Source organism: Quercus suber, unplaced genomic scaffold (assembly GCF_002906115.3).
Source record: "Quercus suber isolate HL8 unplaced genomic scaffold, Cork oak 2.0 scaffold_672, whole genome shotgun sequence".
Taxonomy (NCBI): domain Eukaryota; kingdom Viridiplantae; phylum Streptophyta; class Magnoliopsida; order Fagales; family Fagaceae; genus Quercus; species Quercus suber.
The window spans coordinates 14,160-39,147 of NW_027070113.1; the positions used below are offsets into that span (position 1 = coordinate 14,160).

Here is a 24,988-nt window from a genome sequence, read left to right on the forward strand (position 1 = left end):
AAAAAAAAAAAAAAGATTCATTTTTACGTGAGAGAGAGAACATAATATTTGGTGTCTTGAAAGCCATTTGATTTGTGCCATCACATGTCAAGATGGGGATATCTAATTCTTAATACATCAATTTATTTATTATTATTATTTTCACAAACCTATTTTTTGATAATTTGATATTTGAAAGAAATGAGATTTTTAGGATTTGGCTTGGGTTCAATGTCCTATGCACTAGACCTGATAAAATGTTCTGATGTTTAAAACCCATCGGATTCAGTGCACAAAACGCATTGAAGCCAAGCATATCCCAAGATTTTGAACATCAAACATGTTTGTTGGAAATCAAACTTTCATTGGTTGGGCCTGTTTGGTGGGTTAGTTTGAGTAATATTATTTAAGTATTTTTGATATATGTGTAGATAAAAAAGTATGTAAAAATGTATGTTATATTATTTAAAATGTGTAGTTTTATGTTTGAGTAGAGTTGCCAAACGGGCCAAAGGCTAGCAAACACAGTCAAGTAAGAAAAATTCTCGTCTTAAAAAAAAAAAAAAAAAAACCTCTACAATGTAAGTGGGCTTGAAGGGTTTGTTTAAGTTACGGCCCAGCTGACCATGCAGTATACCAACCCCATCGAATTTCCCTCTGTTCTCTCTATCACTGTCCTCTCTTTCTTCTCTCGTCTCGCGCACCCACAGCCTCAGCTCGGCGGCGCCACCCACAATCTTCAGGTTCTCTCTCTCTCTCTCTCTCTCTCTCTCTCTCTCTCTCTCTCTACATAGGGTTATACGCTGATATGGGTTTATTCTATTGTTGTACTGTTTGAGTTTTTGTTGTTATATTTGTGAAAAAAATTTGTTCTTTACACTGTTGAGTTTTGGGTATCTTGAAACTTTAGAGAGAGACTGAGGGAGAGAGTTTTCTGAATTGGGTGGGTGATGTAAATTATGTAATGTGTATAGGTGTGAAACTGTGTAATGGAAGTGGGGTGGTTTGTACTTTCACTGCTTTGCTTTGTAGTTTGTTGAATTTGAAGGTTTATCTGAATTTCTCTCTAGTTTGAAAGCCGCTAATTTGAGGTAATGATACTGATAAACGTCTACTTTGATTGTGATATACATGGTTAATCTTTTGTCAGATTGATTTTTTTGCTCTCTTTCTATGGTGGAGGAGTCATGGGTTAAAATGAGAATTGAGGGGGTTTGAAATTGTATGAAATAAGTTTTGTATATTGATTTTCTTGCTGCTGTTATTTATTTACTTATGGTTGTCAGTTTTATGTTGTCTTTTTTTGTAGTGTGATCATCAAACTCTGATTTCTGTCTTGTTTTCATTGGTAAGAATGACTGATGAAGAATGCAATTTTCATAGTGCAAAATCCAGGGGTAAAAGTAGCATAAAAAAGAAAAATAAAAAGAAGCAATTATTACATGAAAAGGAAGCAGTTGACAGGAGGTTCGTAATGGAAGGGAATCCAAAATTCAATGATGCAATCACAAACAGCAAGAAAAAGGGTTTATTAGTGGGAACTGTGAAGGTTGAGGATAAACAAGAGGATCAACTAGAGTTTAAGGGAGGGAATCTTCTAGAGGAGAAAGACGAGGTTAATAGTCTGAAATCCAATGATGAAATGCCAACTGAACATAAGTTATTGTTAAACAAAAAGGAAGTGGAGGAGAATTCAAAATCTGATGACGATGCTAGTGAAAACGAAGGAGAAAATTTGTCGGTGGAAGTTGGGAAGGGTAAGATTAAAGAAGAGGTGAATGGAGAGAGTCATTTGGATGAGGAAGAACAAATGGTTAAAAGATATAAGGAGTATTCAGAAGCGAATGCTAAGATTGCCGCAGATCTTCAGAAAGAAAAAAAGAAGAAGCGGGTTTTGGAGCGAGCTGCAAAGGGTGGCATGCGTGGCATTTGCTACTTGAGTCGGATTCCTCCAAAAATGGATCCTGATGGTCTTCGTGTTATTCTCTCTCAATATGGAGAAATAGATCGGATTTATCTGGTATCTCAAAGTAAACAACCAGTGTAAATTTCTTTTGTCATTTTTATTAATTTAAAAAATTACATGGTTTTTCTTGTTTCCTTTTTGGTTTTCCTTTTCCTTCAATGATTTTCTATACATGTTGAAATTTTGGTTTTTTACAGATCCTGCTTCTCAAGTATATCGTAGTCGAGCTGGTAAGTACGGAAAGCAAAAATTTTCCGAAGGGTATGTCTGAAAATTCTTTTATATCTCCCATTTTAGTTTATTAAAGCTTGATAATTGTAATTGGTAGTATCCAATTATTTGATAGTTGCTGTTTGCCTTGTAGATGGGTTGAATTTACGGATAAAAAGGTTGCTAAGAGAGTTGCTAACATGTTAAATGGTGAACAAATAGGTATGTGTTTCGATGGAAATTTTCACCTTCTTTTTCGGTTCTTTTTTTTTTTTTTTTTTTTTTAAATTTTTTATACATAAAGATTATTGGTGTTCCTCTCAAATGAGATGTAGGGTTCAAGTGAGTGTATGAGTTGTGTTTTTCCCATGAAAAAAACCATTAGTTTGATTGAGCTTTTTGTAGAATTATGTCTATATTCTTTATTTGGAAATATTCAAAATGTATTGGTATCACTGAAATTTTTGATTTGATGAAGGTTTAAAACTTCGCAAAACTATGTCATGTATTTAAATTAAAAACGGGTTTAATTATTATTAATGGATGGAGCTATCTGCTTCTATAAAAAAACTAACGGGTATTCATGAATTTTGGATTATGCATTTTGTGGCAGTTCATTTACTCTTTTGTGGTTTTGCTCAATCATGTTGACTTATACAAATTGCTCCTTGGGCATGGCATTCTTAGTCAGAAATTTAGTTCACTCAGGGCATTCAGTTTAGGATTTTCTTGGTTTGAGAAATGTTACAGTAATTCAATACGATCTGTTTTATCTTGCATCCACAGAAGCTAAAGGTCCAACAAGAGTTAGGAGTGAACTCCGATCTCCCTGTTAGCCAGCAGGCAGCAAAGGTTATTCGCCATTTCCCACAAAAGCAACCAGTTGCAAATAATGCAGGACAAACCAAACCCGACTTTCGAAAGATACCCTGGCTGGGGTAAGTCAGTTTGTTAATTGACAACTATTTCATCTATTTTATTGTCATTTCTTGTTTAAGTTTGTCCAACAATTCTCTTTGCAGGTATTTGCTGATTCTTAGCGATGAAGTATTCAAGCAATTGACATAAGTTAAATATCAAGTTCTTGAGTTGAGTGCCAAATGCGTATACTCGTGAATACTTGTGTGAAAAATCATTTTTGTAATTTGAGTTCCCAACATTTTAATGAGTTTATAGTCAGTCTTGGTTTTGTTGTTTTCATTTAAATTCTTCAGTAGTTTATTCTGTGCTCTCTGATTACTCAAGGGACCATTTGAAATCAACGTGTGAACCACAGTTGACAGTTGTCACCAATACAGTTGTGAACTGCTGACTTTCTTGGAAGTTTCAGATAATCAATCGGTTCTTTCCATGTCTGAAATGGATTTTCTTGAGGGCACTTCAATGTCTGCCCTACACTTTGTGAAGATTTCTGGGCTAAATCATTAGCATGGTTGTCTACTTTATATTTTACTAACTCCATATTTGAATTCAAATTTGATTTGTACAAAGTATCATCATAGTTGCACTTATATGGAGCTGTGGCTGTAAAACGTATTTTTTTGTTTGTTTGTTGGATTGCTTGCGAGTCCTGCAAAAGGAATTGAATCACAACTGTCACATGTAATAACAGAGTTCGAGGCAATGGTTATCTGGTCTCCGATTCCATAATTTTGAACGTCTACCTAGAAGTCATAATGGTCAGGGCCTACCACAGCACTATAAATCTTTCTTACCAAATTACGTTATTCATTGAAACATGCAGAGCATCAAAGAGAAACGGGGCATATTTTTTGCCTTGTGCAATGCTGAATGCACAAAAAAATTTATCACTTTTCACAACAACAATTGAGTTAACAGGTTTTTACTAATTCTTATCTAGACACACTAATTACATCTTGCTACTAACAATTTGTCACATTAGGTGTGAAAATTTTTGTATATATAGAATTTCTTTTCTGCCTTTGGCGGGCGTAGATAAATTTTCTTTCTTGAAAGCATTCACGTTAGGCTCTACACATATTCTATTTATATTCTATTAATTTTTTTTTTCTTACTCCTTTCCAAAATCAACTTAGTCTCTTGCAAACCCACAAGTTCTGCCACTGCAACCCGTAACCCAGACAACCAGCGAGCTCTGCCATTGCAACCCAGTCAACCCACGAGCTCTGCCACCGTGAGCAACCCAAATCAGCCCATATCAACCCAAATCTACAAACATTAGCTTTGATCTATCATCTCCAACTCTGATTCGAGCTCCAAGTCATCATTAGCTCCACCATAACCATGTTGATGAAGAAACCCAAAGTTGATCCGCAAAAATCAATCAAAATATCAACCCACCACAAGCAACCCAAGCAAAATCAATCCAAATCTGCGAGAGAGCTCTGTGGAGAACACGAGTGTGCAGAATGTACATAACTCAATAGAGATATTAAGTTACTATTCATTTATTCATTTGTTATTGTTGAATGCTACATTATTGAGCCTGATGCAGGCTATTTTTAGGGGTGTTTATTTATTATTTTTACCAAATAGCTAGTTTGACTAGCCTGATGAGGATGCTCTATTAAGAGTTTATTTATAATTGTACTTTTAAAGCTTGGATATGACACGTCTGGCATCCTTCCCGTGTACTTGATCTTCATTTTTCTAATAAAACTTACTACTTATACATATAACAAAAATAAATAAATAAACAAATCTGCTTTTGGTGGCGCATTTGAAGATCAACAGAATGCAATGCAATTCTTCACCAGCGCACCATCCACGCTATATAAGTGTTACATCCCCTTGAGTAGGGGAATGAAAATTTGGCAAGGCTACACACAATATGTGACCTCTCACCATTTAATTAAACCACCAAAAAAGAAATGAAAGAGTTAGGAATTCAAGCAAGCATTCTCATTCTCCAAAAAGTACACTAAAGAAAAAAGTAATATCCACATATCATTAACCAATTTTGTCATGGTGCAAACGTCATTAAGTTATCTTTGAGCACTAAGAGTTGAATTACTGGCATAAGAACCAAATCTGTCCCAATTCCCAAGAACAACTGAAGTTAAATCTATACATCTTAATGCTCTTCACAAGTCAGCATGACAGTTTATAGAGTGTATTCATGTAGTGGGGATGAACAAACGAAGTAAATTGCACTAAAAGATCAAGTACAGAAGTTCTTCCTATTTCATTAGCCACAACAACCACCTCTCTGAGCAACTGCTCCATCTCTTGCACCTGACGGACCCTGGGGGCGCCCATACCCAACCTTGATGCCAGATGACTGCAGATATTAACAAAAAGGGTGTTAGGATCTAAAAGATAATCTTTTAGAGGAAGGACATCATGAGGCTCCAGAAATGTGGAACCAACCATCTCTGACTCGGCCTGTTTACTTAAGTCCGTGGAGTGGACATCATTAAGAAGTCGGGATTTATACCCATAACTTTGTTTAGACAAACTGACCCAATCAGAAAGCCCCAACAATCTAATCAAGCAATTGACCATTCTAAAATTCCTGGTAACTCTACCAACACAAAACCACAAGGATGTGATTGCATTTGAGGATTTAAAATCAAGAGATTTGAAGAACAATTGCTAGCATGAATTGCTTGATATAAATACAACAACGCATGATGGCATAAGTTTTGGAGATTTTTCTCGAACAAAAACAATGACATCTTACACAGTCATTTCCTATTTACATTTATAAAACTCTAATCCCTGCATAAATTATAAATTGCTAGAGAAAAAAGTGTCATTTCATACTTTATTCAAGTTATTTAAACTAAAAATTGAAATCCTGGAGGACCAGGACATACAAATCCTTCTCCTTGAATACATCTATACAAGTTTAACCAAAAGAGATCAGAATAGAGAGCTGGATAATCAAACAAATCAATTTTGCCCATGCAAATATCCAGCCGGAGCAAGATAGCCCAAGGATAAGAAAAATTGCTCGTTTTGCATTTATCAAATTTTCTATTATTTGTCATGCACTTTAATATTGCATGTTAAATCAGAACAAGAAAAAACAGAACTAAAGATACTGTCTCAAGTCCCAATAGCCTAAAGTTTCTCTACAACAAAATGACTATTCAGTTACCTCATTAGATACATCAAATACACCCTCCTGAATATTCTGAAGGATCTTTGCAGCAGTCTTTATGAAAGCCTGTAAGATATGACACTATATTAGATTAAAGAAATAAAAAGTTGACATTTAAACTTGTAAGGCCTAACACTTTAGAGGCCTTTCTTGACGTTGTTAAGTTACATCACCTCCTCAACATTTTGAGCTGTTCTTGCAGATGCCTCCAAGAATAAAAGCCCATTTTCCTTTGCAAATTGTTCCCCTTCCTCTTTGCTGACAGCCCTCCGATGTGCAAGATCACTCTTGTTCCCTATGAGCATGATTGACATGTTGGGATTAGCATGCTGCCGAGCATCCTCTAGCCAGCTTGCCAAATGATTAAATGTCTCTCTCCTAGGAAAAAGAATAAATTCCTGGTTTTAGTTGTACCAGAACAGGGGATTGGAGGCACAAATATACAAGTTTTAGAACTCCAAAGCTAGCATGACGTCATGAGCTTAACCTCAGACCACTGGCATTAGTAATTATGTATCAGGAGCTAAGGTCAACTTAGGAGTCCACATGAGCATTCACTAACTACTATTAATGGTGCCAATACAGGGTTCCACACTGTTTTTAACACGTCACCTTGATTTTAGCCGAAAGGAAACCCTACCCTCCTCCTCTTTTTCCCATTCACAAATCACAACTCTGTTTGTGAGAGAGGNATAAAGATTATTGGTGTTCCTCTCAAGACCTGCAAAGTGGGTTCTTTTGGACAGCTAAATTTTGTACATTAATTATGAATTTTCAGGGCCCTATTTAGTTGTGCATTAATTATGGTTTCCAGAGGCCTTACTTAGTTTATCAATGTGTTTCATTGAATACACTTTAGAGGGCCAACAGCATTATAGCTCAATTAGCACCTAGTGTTTCCAACAGTGATATCTAGGGTTCAAATCCTCTCTCCCCCAGCTATTGAATTATAAAAAAAAAAAATAGAGGATTCATTTCTCTAAGTTTGCTTATATATATTATTTGTTTTTTTTTAGTAAAGTGTGGCCAACTTGTCTTTCTCTTGTAATTGAAAATCAATTGTCTCCTTTTTTTTTTTTTTTTTTTGTTCATCTTTAGGTGGAAGGAAGAGGTCACAATTCTATTATGATATGTGGAATATCAAGTACTTGAGTAAATTCAAGTGGGATGATCTTACTGCAGAGATTGGTAGGACCTTTATGAATTGTGCTGTGATATAAATCGTAGTGCTTTAGTGATATAATCTAAGATGCTTCTATTGCAGTTGAGAAGAATGCCATTCGAGAGCAAAAACTAGATTTAGAAATTTCTGCTGCCAAAAGGGAACGGGATTTCTATCTCAAAAAAGTTGATAAGTCCCGTGCTTTGAGTGCTATAGAAGAACGATTACAGAAGGTACAAAATATATTTTGTCAAAGTAATACTTTTTCTTGATCACACTATGGATGCAGTTGACCAGACTCTGTATTTTGATTGACATAGTTAATATAAAAACTCAGCTTTGGATGTTTTAAAAGGTTTTTTAAGATCTTTATACATTGCCGTTTTGCGGAATTGATTACTTTTAACAAACTGGAATGCTAAATAGAGAATATCCACATTGTCAAATTTATTAGCAGGCATGATCTTTGAATATAGTGCTGTTTCCTCAAGTATAACAAGAGATGGAGAATGAGATGTAGGGTTCAGTGAGTGTATGAGTTGTGTTTTTCCCATGAAAAAAACCATTAGTTTGATTGAGCTTTTTGTAGAATTATGTCTATATTCTTTATTTGGAAATATTCAAAATGTATTGGTATCACTGAAATTTTTGATTTGATGAAGGTTTAAAACTTCGCAAAACTATGTCATGTATTTAAATTAAAAACGGGTTTAATTATTATTAATGGATGGAGCTATCTGCTTCTATAAAAAAACTAACGGGTATTCATGAATTTTGGATTATGCATTTTGTGGCAGTTCATTTACTCTTTTGTGGTTTTGCTCAATCATGTTGACTTATACAAATTGCTCCTTGGGCATGGCATTCTTAGTCAGAAATTTAGTTCACTCAGGGCATTCAGTTTAGGATTTTCTTGGTTTGAGAAATGTTACAGTAATTCAATACGATCTGTTTTATCTTGCATCCACAGAAGCTAAAGGTCCAACAAGAGTTAGGAGTGAACTCCGATCTCCCTGTTAGCCAGCAGGCAGCAAAGGTTATTCGCCATTTCCCACAAAAGCAACCAGTTGCAAATAATGCAGGACAAACCAAACCCGACTTTCGAAAGATACCCTGGCTGGGGTAAGTCAGTTTGTTAATTGACAACTATTTCATCTATTTTATTGTCATTTCTTGTTTAAGTTTGTCCAACAATTCTCTTTGCAGGTATTTGCTGATTCTTAGCGATGAAGTATTCAAGCAATTGACATAAGTTAAATATCAAGTTCTTGAGTTGAGTGCCAAATGCGTATACTCGTGAATACTTGTGTGAAAAATCATTTTTGTAATTTGAGTTCCCAACATTTTAATGAGTTTATAGTCAGTCTTGGTTTTGTTGTTTTCATTTAAATTCTTCAGTAGTTTATTCTGTGCTCTCTGATTACTCAAGGGACCATTTGAAATCAACGTGTGAACCACAGTTGACAGTTGTCACCAATACAGTTGTGAACTGCTGACTTTCTTGGAAGTTTCAGATAATCAATCGGTTCTTTCCATGTCTGAAATGGATTTTCTTGAGGGCACTTCAATGTCTGCCCTACACTTTGTGAAGATTTCTGGGCTAAATCATTAGCATGGTTGTCTACTTTATATTTTACTAACTCCATATTTGAATTCAAATTTGATTTGTACAAAGTATCATCATAGTTGCACTTATATGGAGCTGTGGCTGTAAAACGTATTTTTTTGTTTGTTTGTTGGATTGCTTGCGAGTCCTGCAAAAGGAATTGAATCACAACTGTCACATGTAATAACAGAGTTCGAGGCAATGGTTATCTGGTCTCCGATTCCATAATTTTGAACGTCTACCTAGAAGTCATAATGGTCAGGGCCTACCACAGCACTATAAATCTTTCTTACCAAATTACGTTATTCATTGAAACATGCAGAGCATCAAAGAGAAACGGGGCATATTTTTTGCCTTGTGCAATGCTGAATGCACAAAAAAATTTATCACTTTTCACAACAACAATTGAGTTAACAGGTTTTTACTAATTCTTATCTAGACACACTAATTACATCTTGCTACTAACAATTTGTCACATTAGGTGTGAAAATTTTTGTATATATAGAATTTCTTTTCTGCCTTTGGCGGGCGTAGATAAATTTTCTTTCTTGAAAGCATTCACGTTAGGCTCTACACATATTCTATTTATATTCTATTAATTTTTTTTTTCTTACTCCTTTCCAAAATCAACTTAGTCTCTTGCAAACCCACAAGTTCTGCCACTGCAACCCGTAACCCAGACAACCAGCGAGCTCTGCCATTGCAACCCAGTCAACCCACGAGCTCTGCCACCGTGAGCAACCCAAATCAGCCCATATCAACCCAAATCTACAAACATTAGCTTTGATCTATCATCTCCAACTCTGATTCGAGCTCCAAGTCATCATTAGCTCCACCATAACCATGTTGATGAAGAAACCCAAAGTTGATCCGCAAAAATCAATCAAAATATCAACCCACCACAAGCAACCCAAGCAAAATCAATCCAAATCTGCGAGAGAGCTCTGTGGAGAACACGAGTGTGCAGAATGTACATAACTCAATAGAGATATTAAGTTACTATTCATTTATTCATTTGTTATTGTTGAATGCTACATTATTGAGCCTGATGCAGGCTATTTTTAGGGGTGTTTATTTATTATTTTTACCAAATAGCTAGTTTGACTAGCCTGATGAGGATGCTCTATTAAGAGTTTATTTATAATTGTACTTTTAAAGCTTGGATATGACACGTCTGGCATCCTTCCCGTGTACTTGATCTTCATTTTTCTAATAAAACTTACTACTTATACATATAACAAAAATAAATAAATAAACAAATCTGCTTTTGGTGGCGCATTTGAAGATCAACAGAATGCAATGCAATTCTTCACCAGCGCACCATCCACGCTATATAAGTGTTACATCCCCTTGAGTAGGGGAATGAAAATTTGGCAAGGCTACACACAATATGTGACCTCTCACCATTTAATTAAACCACCAAAAAAGAAATGAAAGAGTTAGGAATTCAAGCAAGCATTCTCATTCTCCAAAAAGTACACTAAAGAAAAAAGTAATATCCACATATCATTAACCAATTTTGTCATGGTGCAAACGTCATTAAGTTATCTTTGAGCACTAAGAGTTGAATTACTGGCATAAGAACCAAATCTGTCCCAATTCCCAAGAACAACTGAAGTTAAATCTATACATCTTAATGCTCTTCACAAGTCAGCATGACAGTTTATAGAGTGTATTCATGTAGTGGGGATGAACAAACGAAGTAAATTGCACTAAAAGATCAAGTACAGAAGTTCTTCCTATTTCATTAGCCACAACAACCACCTCTCTGAGCAACTGCTCCATCTCTTGCACCTGACGGACCCTGGGGGCGCCCATACCCAACCTTGATGCCAGGGGGGGGGGGGGGGGGGGGGGGGGGGACGATCAAGTATGCCACTATGCCTAATGATTCTTTTTAGAGGAAATAAGGTGAAAACCCGCAAAAGTCACATAGATTGGTCTTCGGACCAACTGATCATACTCTACAGTGGTTGCTATAAAAAACTCTCAATGCATAAAACTATCACAGGATTCACAGCAAGGGCATGAAATGTATTTCCAATTCTTCACTCAACTGCAATAACTTGAAAATAAATCTATGGCAAATATATATATATATATATATATATAATTTCTGAATCTGTTCATTGCTCACAAAAGACTACACTAACGGGCAAGCATGCAGATGCTAAAATGCATTTTCTACATAAGTATACATGAGTCTAAAATCTTTCTTTGCCAAAAATGATATGCTCTCTCTCTCACACCCCCCACACACCTGGTTATGTCATATACCAGAAGTGCTCCAGCTGCTCCTCTGTAGTAAGATCTAGTGATGGACCGGAAAGATTCTTGCCCAGCCTGAAAGAAAACCAAGTTCCATGGCTTATGAATATGTTCAATGCAACCTTGAAATACAGTGGTTAACAGAAGCAAGTGAATGTGATGAAGGTGATTGCTTAAATATACGGATGTACAAATTGAAGAATTCAGAACAAAATAATAAGAAAAAGAACCTTCACTGAACATACTCATAAGCGAAATTAATACTGCCTATCTACAACCTGTTCTATGCATGTATCTAGAACCTTCATTCATGATTACAATGCCTATAACGCTAAGAGTCTAAGACATAAGGGCCAAGTAACATTATTTTGGATTAATATTCTTTTTCTTTTTTTAATAAGTAATTTTGGATTAATATTCAACCCACAGAAACAAGGAAACATAAATATGTTGGATTGAGAAGGTACTAGGTAGTCACAAGCTTCAATAAATTCCAAAATATTGCATTAACTTTAATAGATTTGAGATCAATTACTTTTTTCCTCCCCATCTGCAATCGGATGAGTAACAGCCAACCAGTTGTACTAATCAGGTGGGGAGAATAACAAATTTGACATGATTTGACATAATTTTTCACTTAGTGGATGAAGAGAAGTATAATAAATCCAAAATTAACCTTTTAATTACTCTTTCCAATGAAAGAACCATATGGTTTTAATGATAGAATTGGATGAAAGTGATGAACACAGCGTCAAAATACATCAAACTAGTAACACAATTACAGCTTTACTTGACCCTTTGTATAACCTTGTAATATTATCTAATTATTGCTAAATTTTGTAATAGCATACTTTTCACTTTTAGTTATGATAGCAACACAAAGATAAAAATAAAATTCCAAAATTTTTTTTTTTGAAAAATTAACCCTCCGTTTCTAGAACACTCTCTGTTTTGCTTAGGAATGAAGAAAGCTGATTTTATGACTAAAGATGTAATTTTCGACATATCTATAGATGTATAAATATGATAACACCTCATTTAAAATCTTGTCAATAACTTATAGTAACTGATTTTAAATGACATGCTATCAACTATACCTTTACACTATGTTTGGGAGTTTATAAAAGAAAGAATGAAATGAAAGAAATATATAATTTTTACTATTATAGATGATATCAATATTTCACCTCCATTTTTAAGGGCCTATTTTGGTTACTACTTGCTAAAATTTCAAACCTCAAGACTTATAGACTCTTTAGAGTTTAAACTCATGACAACTATCGTTCCCAATAGTTGACTTTCTACTGTTCAGATCTACTAAGAACTTATATTTATACCATTTTTTAGATATTAGCAATTAAAAATATAAACTTTATTTGTTTAAAATAATCTTATACATAGCCCGCATAGGGTAGCTCAATTGGTTGGCCTCATGGGAACCCCCCATGAGGTCTCCAGTTCAAGTCTTGGGATTACCTCATACACGTTTCTTGCGGGCTAGGTTGTGTATTTGGGGTGGGTAAACAAAATGGTCATGTATATATTCCTATTTTTAAAAATTAACCCTATATAGTTAAAAGCCTTGTAGCTAAATTGGTTCACACCTCCTAATGTTTCCAATAGAGACATCTAGAGTTTAAAATTAAATTCCCCTATCCCCAACTATTGAATTATAAATAATAACCCAACATAGTTAGTTTAAAGGAAAAGATAAATGAAAGGTTAAATTTAAGTATCATCTTTGTTTATCAATGATTCTCATCCAAATTATCACAAATAATTGGGAATCAATAATTCTCATCCTAATAAAAAACTCCTACTAAAAAGAATTGAGTTTTGGGAGGCATGCCCACTTGCCCAATTTAATTCCTTCCCTTCCCACTAAACTACCAAACAGTATAATTACTAGAATATTCCTTACAAATCCCTTTCAAGCCAAACAAAGCTGCTACGCCTTCATCAATTTCACAAGCAAATGAATTGGAAAAAAAAAACCTTAAACAACGCCAAATAGTGGTACTAGGCTAATCCAAACGTGGGGGATTTTTTAGCATTCAAAAACAAAAATTGTTTTTTTTTAAAAAAACTAATAATATACGATGCTAAATTTAACATATTTGTTGTTGGGTTTTTCAAAAAAAATAGAAAAGAAAAGAGAAAGATGGGACTTACAGTGTCCCAAATCTGAAGCTTGATAGGACGACTGTCGATGGTGACCATGCGAGCTCCGAACTCGACACCAATGGTGAGATCATGCACGGGTTGGAATCTCTTGTCAGTGAATTGCAAGAGCAGACACGATTTCCCTACACCTGTATCACACCCAATTATTATTCACCCACCAAAAAAGAAAAAAGAAAAAAGAAAAAAAAACATGTTTGATGACTAAATATGAAACCTGTGTCTCCGATGATGATGTACTTGAAGAGGTAGTCGTACGACATGGCCGATGATACGATGTCGTGTAGAGAAATCAAGCAGAGACACCAACACCAACACCACCACCAACAAAACACACACACACAAACACACAAACCTGAAACCTTAAAGAAAGAAAGAAGGTTCGAGTTGGAGAGTTGTCGAGGCTGAAATGAGAGGAAAGGAATGTAATTATTTATGTCTTTTGTATTTATATAATGTTTTGAAAAAAAAAATAATAATAATGATTAGAATTTAGAAGAAGAAACTGAAAAGAAAAGACACGGTGACGTATTTGTTATACCGACACGCTATCTAAAAATTGGCAAATGTTGTGCTGTGCTGTATTTTTTTTCTTTTCTTTTTAAATAGATACATTAGATAGTAATTGCTTTTATTATCTAGTGTCAGTTGATTTTTGGTGTAGGTAGGTTTAAATTTGAAATTTTTTATTTAATGATAAAAACTTAACTAGTTGGACTGCTCACAGTGTGTTTTTTGACTTTTTGTTTGTGACTTTTTTTTTTTTTTTTTTGAATTTATAAAGTTGTTGTTTACTTAATTGGAGAGGATTGGACATAATCCGATCTATGGGGTATAATTCATCTTGTTTGTGTTTGTCATGTGCCACAACTCTGGCGCTAACCTACTTGTGGCACACAAAATATTCGGTTTTCTGTTTCTAGTGATTTTTGTGGTACTTTTTTTTTTATTGGAAAATTTCTTATATTTTATTTGAGGTATAAGGAAATATAATAATGTCCCTAACGTGTTGCAAAATTGATATTGGATTGAGTTATTCATTAATCATTAGAGCATCCACAGCCGGATTCTAAATCCCATCTTATTTTACCATCTCAAAAAGTCAATTTTTCAATTATACAATACAATTTTACAATTCTCCAACATCCCAACTTTTATATCCCAATCCTACTAATTAAAATATAAAAAAAAAAAAAAAAAAAAAAAACCCAGAGAAAATCACAACAACAAATCACCATGAACAAACCCAGCCACCCCAGCAAATCACAACAACAATCCCAAAACAAAAATTTGAAGAAAAACCCACCATCAACAATCCATGCCGATCTTTAAAGTGATCAGATTTGCCATTGCCGCCGAACCCCAACAAACCACCAGTCACCACCACCACGCCACACACCCACCGAAAAAATCCATTAAATCATAAACCAACAAACCCATTAAATCAGAAAACCAACAAACCCATTATTTCGGCACCCATGCGATCAAAATTCGATCTCCACAGAACCCACGATCAAAACCCAATCTGAACCCACCCAAAATCAAAACCCACCTCGCCAAACCGATCTCCATGCACGACTCAGTCACCATGTCAACACCACCAAACACCGATCTCCACCGCGCTGACCTCCAGCCACCACGCCCATCTCAGCCACGCCACCAGCCTCGCCACCACGCCGATCTAGAAATCAAATTCGGCGTGAGCTTCGATCTGGCTTGGTGATTCGGCGTGAGCTCCGATCTGGCACAGACAAAAGAGAGAAGATTGACAATGGCGAGAGAGAGAGGGGATGAGAAAGAGAGAAGAAAGAGAGAGAAAAGAAATAGATAAAATGAGAGAGGAGTGAGAAATTTGCTGGGTAAAAGCATTAAAAAATATTTTTTTTATACCATTTTGCTACAGGACCATCTTACATTTGAGATGGTACTGTAGCAAAATCTCAATTTTTTTTTTTGCATATGGGATATGGCCTTCCCATTGCTGATGGGTTTTGGGGCTTAAATGCCAAATGTTTTTAACATTTGGCATATACAAGCTCAAATGCGGATGCTCTTATATCGTAAGAATAATAGAGATTTTATAAATTAGGGACATCATCGTGTTAATCCATAAAAATAAGGTAACTCAAGGACAAAGGAGGAATTGTATTTTATCTTGTAGGTTCATAAAACAAAATTTACGAGGATTGTTATTTCAGCAACACTTTGTACATAGGTGTTCATATGTGATAAGGATTCATGCATCGTAAGGAATTCCTATAACTTTTTTGGTACTTATCTTTTCACTTTCGGCTTCCTTCAAACAAAGGCCTGTCCTTCTTTTGGGACTTCTAGTTTAATGGTTTGAGCAGAATGTACAGAGGATATCGTACGCATGTGTTTCTCTTTACGTGAGGGAGAAGATATGTATGAGAGAAAGTAACTATTTTTTTCTTTTCTCTTTTTTTGTGAATCATAGAAAGTAACTTTGGAAGACTAGTTTATTCAGATTCTCTTTATCTTTATAATTTTATCTTTTTATAAATCCACTGTACTAGTTTGTTTGTGAATAAAAACGTAATTTGAAACAATACCTAGCACTAGCAGTACTGTAGTAGGATTTCCATTGGTGGTTTTTGTAATTTGATATGTAAACTGCAAATGTTAACAGTTACTATATGTTTATCACTTTAGATTTGACCATAAAATCTGTTGTTATCGAATAACAAACTTATAATCATATCCCACCTACATTAGAAATTTTTTTTTAAGAAAAAAAATTTATCAAAAAGATAACGTGGCAACAGGAACCAAGAGATAACCTGATGAAATCCATCGTGATCAGTCTCCTTAATAAAAATATTTGTTTCTAGTATTAGTTTAACAGTGTTTTCTTCAATATCGGTTTGATTCCATGTTCTATAACAATACACTTTGAGTAAACTCCATCAAAATGGCCCTAGTTGCTTTGCTTTAAGATAATCATCATATCAAGATTTAAAGGAATGTAGGAATAACAGTCTGGGTCTATTTTTCCAATTGGCATAGCTGTCATGGTTTTATCAGTGAACCCAAACTGATGAAATCATGATTTAAATTATCAGGTTGTAATGTTATATAATAAAAATCACCCAGCACTAGACCTTCATAGTTTAATCTTTGCTTTTGCGTTCAATCAACAGTTTAAACCTAGAGATTACTCAATAAAATTGAGTTTCTACAAGTGTGAATCTGAGGTGCGATTTAAGCAACCAGGATCTTAAATCAGGATACAAAGACACATACAGAACAAATGACCAAATTATCTTGCCAGCCTGCATGCGAGTTTGGAAGTATAATCCATAACAAGTTAATGTCGAGACATTGAGATATTGAAGCTGAATACTGAAAACTACATCAGCATTCTGCTTAATACAACAACTATAATGGAAGTTATGAAAAACAATGCAACTGACACACGGTCTTTTGTACTGCTCACGGCTTACTCGTTTGTACTGCTCCTGTGTGATGGATTTCACTCTTCCATTGCATCTCCTCCTTCAATCACTTCCACCTTCTCCTTCAATGGAGTAATCTTCGTTAAGAGAACTTCTGTAAACATAGTAAATGGAATATAATCAGTAACGAATTTTACAAGAGTAAGCATCATACTGCTGAAACAAGGCAAGAGGTAAAGAGCTGAATATGTCAATCTCAATCTTTGCTTAAATGAAGGAATGCAAATAAAATATACTGATAATGCAAGCTTCATAGCAAGCATTAAAGATGAACCATCAGGAAAAGCAAAACTTATATGCCATGAACAAGCTGAATTGCGCATTAATTTAACTGTACCGACCAAAATCAGCCAGCCATAAAATTGAGCAAATATGCTAGGGATATAGTAAATGTATGTATAATAAATAAAGTGAGGGAGTATGTCACTAACCAGTCTTCTTAGTAAAAGAAAAGCCTTTTGGATTGACATAGGTACGGGGATTAGGCAACAGATGGTTTCTAAGGTACTCCTTGTGCCCCTGTGGCAGCAGTTCAAGAGGAGAAGAAACTTGCATCAGTATTAGATTAAGAATTACTTTTACCACAACAACTAAGTGGTGAAAACTTGCAAGGAACAACAAACCTTGGTTATCACACAAACATCAACATTGCTTCCACTTCCCAAATCATTAAATATACCAGAGCATATAGCTTCAACAACAAGTTTGATTCCTTCGTCCCTCTGCAGCACAGGAGGCCAGGAAAAAAGGTCAAGTGAGAAAACTAAATAAGCATTTCAGATACAATCAATACTGTTAAAGTAGAAAGCAGGTCATGCTAAAGCAGCCATGTTTGTCTCCTACAAGTTACTAGTTTCTTGAGATACTAAAATTTAGCCTCCTGACAGTTGTAATGGACACACAACCATATGTAAATCATAATTGAAGATAGAAAGATAATTACTCATCATCATAATAGATGAACATTGAAGTGAAAGTTGTATTGAATTTGTCTATATCTTAAGTACTACTACATCATTGTGAGCTCATCAAACATGTAAAAAACTTTACAGCCATAACATTCTGACTTACAGTCAGGCCTTCTTTATACTTGGACTCGAACATGGCCATGGCAGCAAGTGAACCAGATCCCATTGTTGCAAACGGCAGCGTGTCAGTTGATCCATGGGGATATATCTACCAAAATATAGGTTTCAACGTTCAACCTTAAGAAATCAACTAATTATGAAAGCTAATATAGAAGGTTATTGCCAAATTAAATGCTTGAAACTAAACTCACAGTATGTAGATGAGGTCCAGTAACATCAACCCCACCAAGAACCAGAGCAGCTGAAACATGGCCTTGGTAGCTGAAACCATATTCAGCAGTTAGAATTTTATGCCATTTAACTAGATATAAGTCAAGAAGTGTCCGAAACAAATAAACTTACTTGAAAAGGTGTTTCTTAAGAAGGGTCAATGCTGTAATAACCCTTGATTCTCGACCAGTATGGTAGCGATGCAGTTGTAGCTGTGAGCTGACCATGTCTATATAAGTAAACACCAAAGCAGTGCATTAGCTATGGTCGTACAAAGAAAATAAGACAATTTCATATCCTTCATCTTCCTGCAGCCTTGAGGTGCTAAACAACAATAGTGCAACAAATATAACCACATTAAACATCCACATTAACAAATACCTGTTACTGCCTCTGTATCAGCAGCAGTTCCTGCTCCACAACAATATATGTTTGGTGCCATATAATGAATCTTTTCACAGTTCTTATCACAAACTATGGGTCCTTCAGTGGCTCTCGTATCTGCTCCAAGAATGACGCCGTCCTGAATAAAATGTTGAAAAAGGAATAAAAGATAAGTATATAAATCCTGGAAGAAGTCTCTCAGAATACACTACCTAAAACAAACAAATAACAACATATATATGCTCATGTACATTTGGAGCACATGAACATGTGATGGGTGTCTACTAATAAATCATGCATATCGTTAAATAACTCTCACTACTGTACTATTTATTTTTTCAAGATCATAACTAATTACTACACTATTTATTTGCTTTTCTATTGCACCAGTTCCAACTAATTATCACTACTATACTATAGGCAATCTACAAACTACATGCATTTAATTATGGCTCAATAGTTTCCATTTCAGAAGTCCTTTTCATCTTACTGTCAGAACAAGATTATTGCAATGCTACTTTTATTCTGATATGCAAATTTTTTTTTTTTTGATAAGTAACGGAAGATATATATTAAAGAAGAACACAGCCCCGTACATAGGAAATGTACTAGACAGGCAAAAACATCAAGAAACCAAATTACAATGATCATACAAAACAGGAAGAGAAAAGCAAGAAAAAGATGGTATAACTAAACACCATTCGAGAAGAGTAAAAAAGAAATAAGACTTAAACTCAAGAATGGACCGCTCGTGACCCTCAAAGCTTCTGGCATTCCGTTCCCGCCAGAGACACCACATCAAACAGTGCGGCACCATCCTCCATATAACTATATTGCGATGACGCCTGAAGTTACATGACCAACAATCCAACAAATCCACAACCCTTTGAGGCATCACCCAACAAATACCAAACAAACAAAAGACCATACTCCACATCTCAAGGCCAAAGGACAGTGAAGGAGGAGATGATCAACAGATTCCCCACACCTTTTGCACATAAAACACCACTCAAGGACAACAAAATGCCTCTTCCGAAGGTTATTTATAGTTAGAATCTTGCCTAAGGCCGCAGTCCACGAGAAAAAAGCTACCCGGGGGGGAACCTTTGATTGCCACATCATTTTCCACAGGAAGGGAATGGCGGTAGAGGGGGATAGGGAGTGATAATACCTCCTCACCACGAAACCCCTACTATTGGCCGGCTTCCAACAAAGTTTGAACATGCACTTAAATTATGAACATGCACTTAAATTCTTACAGGAATGATACAAAAGCAATATCAATTCTAAATGACTACACATGATAGCAATCCATCTATTTGAATATACACTTATGGTAAATATATTTAACAAAATAGATCATTGACTTATGATCCAGCTGTTTGATCTACATGCCAAGTAATATTAATGCATAAATTTTGACTCTGTGAACCTAGCATCAACATCATTAGCTTGAAAGTCAGGAAATATTTATCAGTGAAGAATATGGCTCAATCTACAAATCATTCACTACTTTTTCCAGCATCATATCTCATACATATAAAATATATACATATATACATAACAATAGCTGATCAATAGCACATCAAACAGTCATACCTGGAAAACTAAACCAACAATTGTAGTTCCTGTCTTCCGATATGATGGTGGCTGAACTCCCTTCTTACTAAGCATATCGTTTCTTCTGCAGAGATCAAAACTAAATCCGCCCTTGGGGGGAACATCTATAGCCGAGTTAGACATCTTAAAACTTCAACTTAACCTGCACATAGAAAGCAAAAGATACTTATCGGTTATCACACCCACCTACCATGAAAACCAATTATCGAAACAAAGACAAAAAAAGCAAAAGAAAAACTTTGCACCTCTATATTTTTGTGTTTCAGAAAGTTTTATTAAATAAAAAACCAGCTCAACTAAGCCAAATATTGTATTGAGTTCAACTGAGTAGGAGTTTTTGTACCCTTCCACTGGTCTAAAATAATGAAAACCCTAAAATCTGAAATTTCAGTTCCTTTTCCGCCCTCATAATAAATCTACTAAGCAATCAAACACGTTATATCAGACCCTGATTTAGAAACCCCATGCTTCAACAAGTCTGTATCAACAGCTACCCTATCAAGTTTGAGACCTCTGGGCCCCTAGCTCTGGTGGTAAGAAAACTAGTTAGGGCAGTATTGGGGTTTCTTAGTTCTTATCTTGACTGCACACACAAATGGCTCAAGAGTCAAGACCACAATTTTCAAGCTTTCCAGATCAAAACCTAAGTTTTTATTGGGGGGGGGGGGGGGGGGGGGGTCAGCTATAAGTTCAGGTGCAAAGTGCAAACTAATTAATTAGCATTTAACTTTAAATTAATCACCTAGAAGAAAAAGTATCCATAGATAACACCAAAATATTTGTGACTAAAGCTTTGTTTTTGTTTTATTTATTTATTTATTTAATTTTTACAAGTACGTTTAATATCTAATCTTGTACAACTTTCTCACACACCCAATTGACTCGAGCCCATAAATTTACAAGCTTTCCAGATCAAAACCAAGCAGCTATAAGTTCAAGTGCAAACTAAGTAATTAGCATTTAACTAAAATAATCACCTAGAAGAAATAGAATCCAGGTAACTATGTCAAATGTCTGACCTTGTACAACTTTCTCACACCCAAACAGCTCAAGCCCACAAATTTTCAAGCTTTCCAGATCAAAACCCAGAATTTTTTTCCCCAGCCAGCTATAAGTTCAAGTGCAAACTAGGTAATCAGAATTTAACTTCAAATTAATCACATAAAAGAAACCGTATCCACGCAACAATATTCAATGACTGATGTTGTACAATTTTCTCACTCACACACAAATGACTCAAACCCATTTCAAGCTTTCAAGATCAAAACCCACTAAGTATTTAGCATGTTAAACTAAATTAATCACCTAAAAGGAAATGCACCCATGTAACAACGTTCAATGCTCGATCTTATACAATCTCTCTCTCTCTCTCACACACACACACACACACACACACACAAATGGGTCAAGCCCACAAATTTTCAAGCTTATCAGATCAAAACCCACAATTTTTTTGCTCCACAATAATCAACACTTACAAGTACAAACTACTAAAACACAGGATCTTTCACAAATTTCACTTGAAATTCATAATACTAACATTTTACAAGCTACCCTAGTCGTGATTCATACACAGAGAGTAAAAAAAACTAAAAAAAGTCCCAAACTTGGAATCGAAAAGATCGAAATCTCGTAGCTAAGGTTAACAGAGAACAACAACGTTGTGGAAAATAAGGAACAAGATTTACCTGAGAGAGACACCGAGGAAACCCAATTGCCAAGCAAAAGCGAATACCAGTGAGAGATTATTATTATAGTTTTTTTTTTTCTTTATCTATGGAAAACCTAGAAAAGAAATCCAAGACTTTGAGAGCCTTTTTAATTATTGGCTTCTATTGTATATGCGTCCCTTTTTTTTTAAACCCATTTAAGTTTTGGAACTGGGCTTTGGGCTTGTTGTGTACACCTAATAAGTGTTCCACATGCGTCCATGTCTTAACGATTCAGTGCACAAGAACACTAAACTTAAGTTTTTTTTTTTTTTAAATAACTTTTGCCCTTAATTTTTAGCTTAAAATGTATTTTATTTTTACCATATTTAATTTTGTAGTACCTATTAAATTGATTTTCAGAAATTAAATATTATATACTTAGCTATTAGGATTTAGGATGATATTGATATGCCCCTTCTATCATGATTTGTCATAATATTACTGATATAAAACAACATCGTCCTGCTAACTTTCTATTTCTTACATTTTTTTTTTACAAAAAAAATAATAAAAGAGAAGAAAATTAAGATACCCATTTAATAAACCATTTAGGTTCCTAATAAATGATTTCAATTAACACAAATCAAGCCTAATAACATGGATTGGGTCGAGTTACTTGGGTTGAACATTTTATTAACCCGACCGAACCAACCTAAGCTTAAAAAAAGAGGAGAGGACCAAATTAACCAATCAACCCATTAATAACTAACACCAAAACATCAAGTTGGCCTGGATGTAGTCAATGGATTGAATGCACACCCCTACTCTCAAAGGAGTACTAGTCTATTGATATCTTGTTTTTCCTTTTCTTTTTTGACAAATGAAGCAATTAAAATTTTGGTGAAATGATGTCATTTTATATTGGGTTAATGACAAAAAATAATGTGACAAACCTTGGCAAAATGGGCATTTTAGCATTGTCTTAATAGTTAAGAGTACAAAATGCAATTTTTGAAAGTTGAAGGATTGATTTAAAAGCGACTCAAACCTAAAAGATGTAAAATGCATTTTAGCCTAATTTTTACTTAATTTTTTAATCTGAATCAACTCTTAATTTTTGTTTAAAAAAATTGAAAATCATATCTTGAGATATTAACTAGAAATGTTTCCATCGAAATTGAAACTATTAGTGATATATATATATATATGTGGGGCCAGAAAATCGGGTAGCCCTGGCCCACTCCAAGCCAAGCCCAAATGGCCCACGCCGAGGATGCATGATGGGTCCGAGGATGACCCTGTCCTCGGGCGTCCGAGGCCTCGGAAAAACACGAGGACCACCCTACCAAAGGACTCCTGGAATATCCGAGGAGGAGAGGGCCTAGTGCCATGCGTTGGCAACAGAAATACGGAGAAGGGGCAAGCCCTGGGCGGACTGTCACCTCGGCATTGAATACGCTTACCTAACCCTTCTGGTCGTATTAATGGGGATGTAACCCCTTGACAGGGCAACATCGATCAGGATGAGCCCTCTGAGCACGGATATGACCTCTGACGGGACAGACAGTCAGGAGGGAGGCCAATAGATGATCAACAGGAGGAGGATAAGGGGGATATATAAGAAAGGAGAGCAAAGTGTAAGAGGGGGGTTTTTGGGAGAGGAAAAACCTCCTTGGCCATGGTCCGAGGAGCATCCCCCAGTTATAAATTGGTCTTAGTATCTTTCAATAAGAGAAAAGTAGTTCATACCTCATGTAGGCAGGTGAGCGCCTAAACCTTCGATCCACTCTCTACAAATTTATTGTTCTGGGTTCGTTGGGCCTGGGGGAACCCATATCTTTTGGGCTACAACAAAAACGGACCCTACAATATATATATAAAAATTGTGGGGAAGGATTTTTTCCAAACCCGCAAGCAGTTTGTCTGCTTTGGGACCAAAGGACCCGCACGACTTTATTCTTTGCAAGTGACATGAGCAGTGTTTTAGACTTGCTCTCACATCGAAGAAAGATGCACCCCACTCATGCCTAAGAACAAAGCTGTGCAGGTCCTTCGGTCCCAAAGCAGACAAACTGCTTGCGGGCTTGGAACAAATCCTCCTCCACAATTTATATATATATATATATATATAAGTCACAAAATCGTATCAATTCAGTATAGGTGATTTTATAATATTGGTTGAAAAATGAAATATCAAAATTAAAATAAAAATTATCTCAAAGTGTTAAATTAACAAATATTAAAATATCAATTATCACAAAAACAAAAATCTTGGTACGTGACAATTTCTTTTTTGATAAAATGTATTTTTGAGATTTTTTAAAATGATAAAAACAATTTTTTTTTTTAAAAGCTTGATTCTTTTTCTTGCTAGGAATTCATGATTTGAACCATAGATATGAGTACCATACTAGACTATCATTTGGTACAACTCAGTTACTTCTTAGCATATATTTGGAATTGAGTTAATGATGGCATGTTTCTCTAACCAGAATCATTAGCGGTTTTAAAATTGAGTTGACAGACAAGTTTTTCAAATAGATCTACGCAATAGCTTGTCATGTTCCAATTTGGACATTCATCTAGTAGTTTTTGAATTCATTTCACTTAATTTGGACATTCATTTTTTATTAAGTTGCCTCTACAATTTTTTTTTCCACTTCTAAATATCAATAATTCATCATATATCTTAGGCTAAACTTTATCTTGTAGGGATTTAAAAAAATATATTTTATGAAATATAGTTTTTTCTCCCTGTTTGAGAACATTAATTGATGCGCCTTTGCCTTGTTCCATTGTTATTTGTTTTCTCTTTTCCTAACTTGGGTTTTTCTTAACAGTATGTATCCTTTTCCAATGAACCATTTATTGTAAGTGGGTCAACGATTTTACTAAATTATCAAAATTGGAATTTGTTCAATATTTATGCTTTGTTGTCAGTCAGAAGTTATTTTTATCGCTGATAGTTGTACTTAAAGGGTTCCTTCCATTTGTCCCTGGCAGATGATAATAAAGTCTCTCAGTGCAAGTGCAATTTTAGAAGCAGTCCTTGAAGCCTTTGGTGTGAAGGCGAATTTATGTGGGGTTGCAAGTAAGATA

General features: G+C 35.2%; 3 protein-coding genes and 1 long non-coding RNA gene across 6 annotated transcripts; 2 read left to right on the top strand and 2 right to left on the bottom strand.

Annotated features, from left to right (window-relative positions):
• Window positions 1–583: 583 nt before the first annotated feature.
• On the top strand, window positions 584–9,099 carry LOC112023977 (pre-rRNA-processing protein ESF2). Its single transcript, XM_024056617.2, has 8 exons — window positions 584–722; window positions 1,289–2,009; window positions 2,143–2,206; window positions 2,310–2,377; window positions 7,341–7,430; window positions 7,507–7,637; window positions 8,375–8,526; window positions 8,611–9,099. The coding sequence occupies exons 1-8, from the start codon at window positions 606–608 to the stop codon at window positions 8,654–8,656; spliced, it is 1,389 nt and encodes a 462-aa protein (XP_023912385.2). The 5' UTR covers window positions 584–605; the 3' UTR covers window positions 8,657–9,099.
• On the top strand, window positions 2,508–3,666 carry LOC136064356 (uncharacterized). The gene is made up of 2 exons (XR_010625978.1): window positions 2,508–3,093; window positions 3,178–3,666. It is a non-coding gene; the product is annotated as an uncharacterized LOC136064356 (long non-coding RNA).
• Window positions 5,059–13,909, bottom strand: LOC112024013 (ras-related protein RABB1b). The gene is made up of 6 exons (XM_024056657.2): window positions 13,677–13,909; window positions 13,451–13,590; window positions 11,271–11,353; window positions 6,416–6,620; window positions 6,240–6,308; window positions 5,059–5,417 (listed from the first exon to the last, which is right to left on the bottom strand). The coding sequence occupies exons 1-6, from the start codon at window positions 13,720–13,722 to the stop codon at window positions 5,325–5,327; spliced, it is 636 nt and encodes a 211-aa protein (XP_023912425.1). The 5' UTR covers window positions 13,723–13,909; the 3' UTR covers window positions 5,059–5,324.
• A 2,677-nt stretch (window positions 13,910–16,586) lies between these two features.
• LOC112023966 (proteasome subunit beta type-7-B) lies at window positions 16,587–22,059 on the bottom strand. 3 transcript variants are annotated; one of them, XM_024056601.2, is made up of 9 exons: window positions 21,926–22,059; window positions 20,217–20,379; window positions 18,615–18,756; window positions 18,366–18,462; window positions 18,215–18,284; window positions 18,007–18,111; window positions 17,559–17,657; window positions 17,367–17,454; window positions 16,587–17,029 (listed from the first exon to the last, which is right to left on the bottom strand). In XM_024056601.2, the coding sequence occupies exons 2-9, from the start codon at window positions 20,358–20,360 to the stop codon at window positions 16,953–16,955; spliced, it is 822 nt and encodes a 273-aa protein (XP_023912369.2). In that variant the 5' UTR covers window positions 20,361–20,379; window positions 21,926–22,059; the 3' UTR covers window positions 16,587–16,952. The 3 variants fall into 3 exon arrangements, with proteins under 3 accessions (XP_023912369.2, XP_065622077.1, XP_065622078.1); XM_065766005.1 differs by lacking the exon at window positions 21,926–22,059 and adding an exon at window positions 21,257–21,345; XM_065766006.1 differs by lacking the exon at window positions 21,926–22,059 and adding an exon at window positions 21,215–21,235.
• Window positions 22,060–24,988: the final 2,929 nt, after the last annotated feature.